The sequence below is a fragment of the Apodemus sylvaticus genome, chromosome 2, assembly GCF_947179515.1.
Source record: "Apodemus sylvaticus chromosome 2, mApoSyl1.1, whole genome shotgun sequence".
Classification (NCBI taxonomy): Eukaryota; Metazoa; Chordata; class Mammalia; order Rodentia; family Muridae; genus Apodemus; species Apodemus sylvaticus.
Genome location: NC_067473.1, coordinates 160,947,698 through 160,956,707, shown reverse-complemented (window position 1 = coordinate 160,956,707; position 9,010 = coordinate 160,947,698). Strand labels below are relative to the sequence as shown.

Sequence of the window (9,010 nt, the reverse complement as noted above, 5' to 3'; positions counted from 1 at the left end):
CTCTTCTTGGAGGTCAGCCTGCCTGATGATGGCTAGCCACTGGCTCTGTCGCCCCCTCTTTCCGCCAGCAGGTGGTCCTGATCGGCAGCACCCCCCTCCTAGGACCAGGCTTCCGAAGAAAGGTGGAGGCCGGGTTCCGGGCCCGCCGCTCTCACGTGCTTTCCCGGCCACCCCCTCCCGCCCTGCGTCGAGGCGGCCAAGCCTGTTCCTCTTCCCCCGTCGCGATTGCGACAGGCCGGCCTCTGCTCCCAGAGCTCCCTGCCCCCGCCCCCGGCCGGCTCTCTCCACTCCCACTTCCTGAGCCCGGCGCTGGAGCCCTGGAGGCCAGGCCCGGCCGCTCCCGGCCCCCGGGGGCACGTCGGCCCAGCCGCCAGGCTTGGGAAGTCGTGGCCACCGCTGCTCAGGACGTCCGGGCTTCCCACCTTCCTCCTAGGCCTCCACCCGGTCTGGTCAGCCGACCCGAAAGGCCGCCATGCGCCTGCCCGGGGCCTCCTCTCCCTGCGGCCTGGTCTGGGGGCCACTCCTGCTGGGACTCAGCAGGCTCCTGGTGGCCTCTCCGCCCCAGCTGGTGAGGGAGGGTCTGGGCGGGATGGGTGAGGTTTCTCTCTAGCCCTTCTGCCCTCCAGAGCTGACCCTGCCTCATTCTTCTTCTCTGTCTCGGCCTCCCCTGCAAGGTGCCCCCATATCGCATAGAAAACCAGACTTGCTGGGACCAGGACAAGGAATACTACGAGCCCATGCATGACGTCTGCTGCTCCCGATGTCCCCCAGGTGAGAACAGTGGCCCCAGGACGTTTGGGTGGTAGAGGCGAGGCAGAGTGACGCCCAACACTGGTGAAACCAGCTAGGAAGGAGAGACTGAGAGGCATTAGCACTGTCACACGGACACTGAGATTTGAAGAGGTAGTCGAGTAGCCTTAAAGACAGGATGGGGACAAAGAGACCAAGGGGAAGCTCCATGACTCAATGCAGCAATCCGCGGAGGCAGGGAGAGACTCCTTGTCTCTTGATAGCCCTCTTGTCCCCACTCGCCTCACAGGTGAGTTTGTCCATGCTGTATGCAGCCACAGCCAAGACACAGCTTGCAAGACTTGCCCCCGTAATTCCTACAACGAACACTGGAACCATCTCTCCACCTGCCAGCTGTGCCGCCCCTGTGACTCTGGTGAGTGGGGTGGGGACGGCACCCGGATGATGGGGCACTGCGGGAAGGCCAGCTCCTCTCTGACTCTTCCCTCTCCCTGACAGTGCTGGGCTTTGAGGAGGTTGCCCCTTGCACCAGCGATCGGAAAGCCGAGTGCCGCTGTAAGCCGGGGATGTCCTGTGTGTATTTGGACGACGAGTGTGTGCACTGTGAGGAGGAGCGGCCTGTACTCTGCGGGCCTGGCACAGAAGCTGAGGTCACAGGTCAGAGGTCACTGAAGGCAGCCAGTGAAGGGAGGCTGGGCATCAAGGGCAAGGAACACGTGCCCATGGTGCCTCTCCCCACTGGAGTTCTCTTTGGCATAAACCTATCATTCCTTGAAAAGGGCTCACGGGAGGGGGTCTGCCGAGACTTGAACTGGTGTGAGTTGCTTAGAAGGTATCTCTTATCAGCACTGGGGAAGCTTGGGCAAAAACAGCAGGCTACAAAGCCAAGCTTAGGAAAGACAGCAGCTACAGAACAGAAAGGTTGGCAAAGAGGAGTCCTAACAGAAGCCCACCACCAGTCTCCCACTTACCCACCCACCCACCCTGACTGGCCCGCCTTTCTTTTGTCAGATGAAATTATGGATACTGACGTCAACTGTGTCACCTGTAAGCCAGGACACTTCCAGAACACTTCCTCCCCCCGAGCCCGCTGTCAACCCCATACCAGGTGAGAGGGTCTGTCCCACATGCCTCCCCCCCCCACACACACACACAGTCACCCCAGGAAGCCCAAGGACTGTCATCTCCTCCATCCCTGACTTCAGGTCCTGGCCACTCTGACCATGTGTTCCTGGAGCTAGACCCCAAGGGGAGCAGGAAGGGCTCACAGTCTTGTTTGTCCACAGATGTGAGAGCCAGGGCCTGGTGGAGGCAGCGCCAGGTACCTCCTACTCGGATACCATCTGTAAGAATCCACCAGAGCCAGGTAAGACGCTGGGCTGAGGGACACAAGGCAGGGTCTAGGAAGCTGCCTCAACCTCCCTCATCCACAGAAACAGGGGCATGTGCATCTTTCTTCCCAAGGTTAGACGAAGGAAGAAACATTTCTTCTGAAGAAATCCGAAGCAGGTAGCGTGTAGTTCCGTGGTAGAGTGCTTGCTTGGGGTACACAAGACCCTGAGTTTGAACCCAAGGACCACCAAAAGAAAAAACCAAAAACTTGGAAACCTAGGTGTGGCGGCGTACCCGTGTCATCCCCAGCACTTGAAGGCCGAGGCAGAAGAATCAAGAGTTTGAGGCTAGCCTGGGCTATAGAGTGAGCCTGTCACCAAAGAGGGCCTGGAAATTAGAACATCCCTAGACTCTTTTCCTACACTTTCAAAATTATGAATTGTGCCAGGAAGCATTCCTGTGCTGTGATGTAATTCTAACCGGCTTCATCGGTATGTTTGCATGTGATTCGGTCACAGGCTCCCTTCACTCATTGAATACCTCTTTGTTCAGTGACATACATCTGCTGGAGACGTGCTCCCCCACTGGGCTCTTTCTAGGTTTTCTTGTTTCTTGGTTTCTGTCTTCCAGGAAACCCACTAGTTTCCCAGCCTGCTGGTTGACTATAGGTTGTTTCTGATGACTGTAATTGCTACTAATTGACAGAAAGGAGTAACATTTTTGAATGACCAGACTTTTGTAATTATAGCTTCCAGTGTACAGAGAATTACTCGGAAACCCTCAGTGATCCCACTTAAGCTCCTCATGATTCTATAAAGTGGGATTATTCATTCTCACTGACGGGGAAAGAAAACTGAGATGTTAAATGATTTGCCTGAGATCACCTGTGTGTGTGTGTGTGTGTGTGTGTGTGTGTGTGTGTGTGTAAACCATGTTATTACTGTCTGTATCTATGTCTTCCTTACTCAGGGCCCATTTATAAGGCACACATGCTATACAAAGGCTTTTGTTTTGTTTTGTTTTGGTTTTGGTTTGCTTTTTGGTTTTGGTTTGGTTTGGTTTGGTTTGGTTTGGTTTGGTTTGGTTTATCAAGACAGGGTTTCTCTGTACAGCCCTGGCTGACCTGGAGCTCACTCTCAGAAATCCACCTGCCTCTGCCTCCCAAGTCCTGGGATTAAAGGCATGTGCCACTACTGCCTTTTTTTTTCCTATAAAATGTTTTAAAAATTCATACCAGGTGTGGTAGCACATGCCTGTCATCCCTACATTTGTAGTGTGTGTAGCCAGAACTCGGAGCCTGGGCTGCAAGAGATCGTCTCTGAGAGAGGGAAGAGAGAAAGAGAGAACGAAAATTCCCCCACTGAACGTAGACCCCTTCTGCTCTAACTGCTTTGGTCTATCCCTTCCAACACATTTCCTATGCATTTCTAGTCATATAATTTTCTAAACTAAAAGTGGGGTGATAGAGTATTTTATGGTTGACATTTTTTTGATGGGGAGAAGTTGTCAGTAGATGCTGAACCACTGAACCACCTTATATACTAGATTACCTTCTATTCATATATATACATATACATATATGTGTGTGTGTATATATATATAATTCCCTTATATACTAGTATATTCTCTTATGTGCTATAATATATAACTAGTATATATTATATAATATATTCCCTTATATACTAGCTTCTCTTATATTCACATATATATTCCCTTATATACTAGCTTCGCTTATATTCATATATATATTCCCTTATATACTATAATATATAGTATATATTATATAATATATTCACTTATATACTGGTTAACAGTGTGTTATATTTTCCCCATGCTCTCTCAGAAACTTTGAGCTATGCATCCAAAATCAGCTGGGCATCAAAGGTCACTGGCGTGTCAGAGCTAGGATTTGAAAGTCTGTTAGCCTGCTTGTTTCATGTATGACACACTGATGCTCTAATAGGTGAACTGACTTAAAGACAGGGACCTAGTGTCCGGATGCCTGGTCCAGCTTCTCTCCCTGCCTTGCATTCTGTATTTCCTTAGGCCACAGCTGTGGCTGAATCCCCGGGGGGCAAGCTGGGGAACCAAACTGCCAGCTCTCTGCCCCTTTCCTTCTTATGCCCTGTCATGAGCAAGCCGGTGAGCAGTTCGCAATTCCTGCTTTCCCGGATGCCATAGGCCAGGCTCGGAAATGGATGAAGTTCTCACAGGCACAGAGAGGCCAGGTCAAAGAAATGGGGCTCTCCATTAGGTCCAAGCGTGCATGTGCACACACACACACACACACACACACACACACGCCTGCCTTCCAGCCTTGAAAACCAGCTTCCGAAGTGTCCCTCACCCACTGACTGCGAGAGGTCTAGACACCACCACTCGGGACAGAGTCTCTCGTGTGGTCAAAAGATCCTTCCCGAGACCAGCCTCAGCCCTTTGTCCACAGCCCAAGGGACATGGCTTCAAAAGAGGGGAAGCCCCTCCCCCCTGTCCTTTGGTGCCATCCCTCTTGTCTGCTGTCCTGGCAGGAACGATGATGCTGCTGGCCATCCTGCTGTCGCTGGTCTTCTTCCTGCTCTTCACCACCATCCTGGCCTGCGCCTGGATGAGACACCCTTCCCTCTGCAGAAAGCTGGGTAAGGAGCCTCCCACATGGAGTGGTGATTGACAGGAGGGGTGGTCAAGGGCAAACCCTCGCACACAAGACTCTCTCTCTCCTGGCCCTCGTCCTGACGCTAGGGATAAGGGTAGCAATATCATCCTCCGCTGGGACACGCGGTGTCGGGATAGACGTTGGAAGGTTGGGAACCGCAGGCCTCTCTACCCACTGTGGTTTTCATTTCAGGTACTCTGCTCAAGCCGCACCCAGAGGTAAAGGAGTGGAAGAAGCCGTCCAGGAGGGGCGGGGCTGTGAGGTCCGGGAGGCAGGCTTAGCGTCCATTCCGCCCACTGATTGGCTGCTGAGTGTGCCACGGTCCAGCCCCCATTTCAGGCACCAGACACACAGCCCGAGAGAGTGCCTCCCACCCTGGGGTTTGCACAGGAATGGAACAAGAATACCGTTCAAAGACTGGGGATTAGAGCCCTTAGCTAGCGTGTACCTGGACTCCGTTGCTTGTGCTATGGAGGGGGAGGGGGGGCGAGGGGAGTTGGGGTGGAGGGCGGGGTGGCTCGGTCCTGTAATCCAAGCATTTGGGAGGCAGAGACAGAAGGCTCACCAGGAGTTTGTGGCTAGCCTGGGCTATTTAGTGAAATTCAGGGTAGCCTGGACTAGAGTAAGAGAACCTGCATCAGACAAAACTACCGCAACAGTAATTACACACACACACACACACACACACACACATCAGGTAGCAACCATAATAAAAATGACAGAGAGTGACAGCAAAGGATTGGGGTACATTCTTTTAGACAGAGTGGACAGGGCCTCTTTGATACACTGATTATTTGAGCAGTGAGTTGAAGAAATGAGGAAGGTAGCCAGTGAACTCTTGAAGAAATGATCTAGGAATTGGAGGAGCAGGAGGTGCAAAGGTCCTGAGGCAAGAAGCGTAGTGAGGGACAAAGACAGACAAGGAATCCCCGAAATACAAGCCGTGGGCCGCGGGAGGGAAGCTGTGGTGAAGTCTAGGTCCCTTTGACGTTTGCATCAACGTTTGCACGTTGGTTCTCTCTATACCTCCTCTGCAGGGAGAAGAATCTCCCCCCTGCCCCCCTCCAAGAGCCAACCCACACTTCCCTGACCTGGCAGAGCCACTCCTACCCATGTCTGGAGACTTGTCCCCAGCCCCTGCTGGACCCCCAACGGCCCCGTCCTTGGAGGAAGTGGTGCTACAACAGCAGAGTCCCCTGGTCCAGGCCAGGGAGCTGGAGGCTGAGCCCGGGGAACTCGGCCAGGTGGCCCACGGTGAGCTGGGCAGGCCAGAGCGAGAACGGAGTAGGGGGAGGAAGGAAGGGAGGGATGGTGGCTGGGTGGGCGGGAGGAAGAATACGGTCCAGGCAGAATAAAAAGGTATTTTTATTCTGAGGGAAGGGTCTGAAGGAAGCAGAGCAGTGTGTACAGAACGTGTGGAGCCTATAGCAAGGCTGACACGCTGGGACTGGGGCACAGCTGCGACCCCAGCACTGAAAATGGCATTTCAGAGCTATCCTGCACTACCCAGCCTGGGCCGTGTGAGACCCTAACTCAAAGAAAGGAGTGACAAATGGGAGGGGGACCTGGAAGGAAAGGAGAAGAACGCTCTGGAAACATCCTCTCTCCTCCCACCTTCCCTCCCACAGGTGCGAACGGCATTCACGTGACCGGGGGCTCTGTGACTGTCACCGGCAACATCTATATATACAATGGGCCAGTGCTGGGGGGGACACGGGGCCCTGGGGACCCTCCAGCTCCCCCTGAACCTCCATACCCCACTCCTGAAGAGGGAGCCCCTGGCCCTCCTGAACTGTCTACACCCTACCAGGAGGACGGCAAAGCTTGGCACTTGGCTGAGACAGAGACCCTAGGGTGCCAAGACCTCTGACAGGGCCATGAACCTATTTGCCACCCATGCCTGATGGCATCTGGGAAGGGCAAGGAGGAGAGAGGGTCCAGAACCTTCTTCCTGAGGCTGCTCTACCCACCAGGACTCACAGGGTCTGGGTAGCTCTGAGAAATAGAACCCTAAGGGACTTGGCCTCAGACACCTCTTGAGAGCAGCACCGGACACTAGCAGGCCACAGCGCCCGCCCAGGACTCTGACTACTGCCTGAGCAAGCCTGAGACCTTGTTGCAGACCCACCAGCTCCCAGAGGCTTCAGCCATTGAGCTTCAGACACAGGGACGGCTTGTGACCCTACCATGTCTCTCTGCGCTCTGAACATGACAGAGGAGGGAGCTGGTCACAGGGTCACTTGCAAAGGACATCCTGGGGACCTTGCAAGGCTTCGTGGTGCTCATCCCCAACCTTGAGAGGCCTTGAGGGCTTACTGCATGGACCAAGACAGACCCTGGGTGAAGATGAAGTCGCTTGGAGGATCATCCCTCCCTCGCTCCTGGGGAGAGGACAGTGAGAGGGGAGGATCGGGGCTCAGGTAGCGGCACCGAGTGTGGAGGGGCTCGGGTAGCGTCACCGAGTGTGGAGGAGAGTTTGGGAACAGGAGAAAAACAAGTGTATTTATGAGTTGTAACCACATTCGAATAAAGACAAGATGAGATCCTTTATTTTCTTGGGTTTTATATGGAAACACACTAGATCATTAGGACAAAGGCAAAGGGGAAAGCACAAGAATATAAATAAGCCCTCAAAGGGGCTTCTGGGAGGGCCCTGGGTTCCATTCAGACCAGCATCCCAATTAAGCATCAGTGGCTAAGTGCTTGCCAGGAAGTATTCTATACACCTACAACACACGCTGACTCAGTCCTCCCAGTGCCCATGAGGCAGGCACTCGACAAATGAGACAGAAGCATAGACAAGGCATTTTGTTCAAGCCAGTTAGACCAGGATAAATGTCTTTTCCACACGTGCTGTCTCAGGGCATTCCCAAACACGCCACTGCCCTGCTCAGTGGAAAGCAGGGTTGTCTGGAAGGAGTAGAGGGTGCCCAGTACCTACCATATGAGAGGCCAACTTCTGTGCTATTGGTGAAGAGAAATCTAGGCTGGTCTCATCCTTTTAGCTCAGAAGGAGCAGGCATGACTGCGTACCTGTTATCTTTATCTAAAAGCAAACAAGAGTCTTTAATATGTCTCTTGCCCCCAGCTGGGTGATTGTGGCCTACGTCTTTAATCCCAGCACTTGAGAGGCAGAGGCAAGTAGATCTGAGTTCGAGACCAGCTTGGTCTATAGAGTGAATTCTGACACAGTCAGCGCACAGTGAAACCCTGTCCCGGGGAAGAAAACAACAACCCTCTTGTCCCTTCATTAGTGAATGTCTGCTGCTCACACATTTCTCCACCATACTGCCCGGCAGAGGCAACCGGAGTGTGAAGGATTGCTCAGGGCAGATCGTTCCTTCCATAAAAGGCAATCAGTATGGATCCAAGCCTTAGGAGCTCGATAGCTGGCCTTCATCAAGATGGTGTGGCAGAAAAACACATACCCCGCGAGTCTGCTGGGCCAAGAGATGGGTTATTTAAGGCTGACTATGAAAATTAGATCCAACTTCCTTCTGCACGAAGTGATGGCGGACGGTGTCTTCACAAACATAAATCTTCTTCTTTGTCATGCTAGAGCCAAAGAACATGAATCCTTAATAATTATTCCAATGTGTTTATATTTTTTTAATTACTACATTCTGCTCAACAAAATAAGGAGGGAGGCAGGGAAGATCACTGAAGTGGGGTTCCAGGGACAGCAGGAGGGCTCGGTAGGTAAGAGCTGAATGCCAGGCAGGACCATGACCAGGTCTGATCCGCAGAGCCATTTGTCAAAAGTAGAGAACTGACTCCTGAAAGGTGCCCTCTCCTCACAAGTACACACACACACACACACACACACACACACAAGGAAACAGGAAATGCTATCCAGACACAGCCCTGTGTGACACTGTTCAAACTGAGCATTAAGCTGCCTGCACTGTACTAGTCCCAAACAAGCTCCAGTCTTATTAGCAGACAGAGACTAGTTGGGAAAAGCTGACATCCTCCTGGTGTTGGCTCTTCCTGTCAGACGTGTAGTTCGTGTGTCGGCAGCACACCCGTGTGTTGTGTGTTGGAACTTTACTGTTTGTGTCCGACAATAGCACCTCAATGTTTTCTCACCTTTTCTTGTCAAGTTGATTCCTAGGTGTTTTTCTTTAATTAAGTGCTATACAATCACACCATTCCATTTATTTATTTGTTTTGTTTTGTTTTGTCTTGTCTTGCTTTTTAAAAAAGGCAAGATCTTACTATGCAGCCCTGGCTAGCACTCCTACACAGGCCAAGCTGCTCCCTTGAACTTGCGGA

General features: G+C 52.5%; 1 protein-coding gene across 1 annotated transcript; it reads left to right on the top strand.

The window, feature by feature from the left end:
* The first annotated feature begins 252 nt into the window (after positions 1 to 252).
* Positions 253 to 7,285, top strand: Ltbr (lymphotoxin beta receptor). Its single transcript, XM_052174909.1, has 10 exons — positions 253 to 568; positions 675 to 771; positions 1,040 to 1,165; positions 1,249 to 1,407; positions 1,762 to 1,858; positions 2,037 to 2,116; positions 4,611 to 4,718; positions 4,928 to 4,953; positions 5,773 to 5,989; positions 6,364 to 7,285. Exons 1-10 carry the CDS (start codon positions 473 to 475, stop codon positions 6,603 to 6,605), a joined length of 1,248 nt encoding a protein of 415 aa, XP_052030869.1. The 5' UTR covers positions 253 to 472; the 3' UTR covers positions 6,606 to 7,285.
* Positions 7,286 to 9,010: the final 1,725 nt, after the last annotated feature.

What these genes read in the sequence shown, in the direction of transcription:
- Ltbr (XM_052174909.1), top strand. Translation starts at nt 473, where the DNA reads ATGCGCCTGCCCGGGGCCTCCTCTCCCTGCGGCCTGGTCTGGGGGCCA. An exon ending in CTGCTCCCGATGTCCCCCAG is followed by an intron (nt 772 to 1,039) that starts GTGAGAACAGTG and finishes CTCGCCTCACAG; the next exon opens with GTGAGTTTGTCCATGCTGTA. An exon ending in CGCTGTCAACCCCATACCAG is followed by an intron (nt 1,859 to 2,036) that starts GTGAGAGGGTCT and finishes GTTTGTCCACAG; the next exon opens with ATGTGAGAGCCAGGGCCTGG.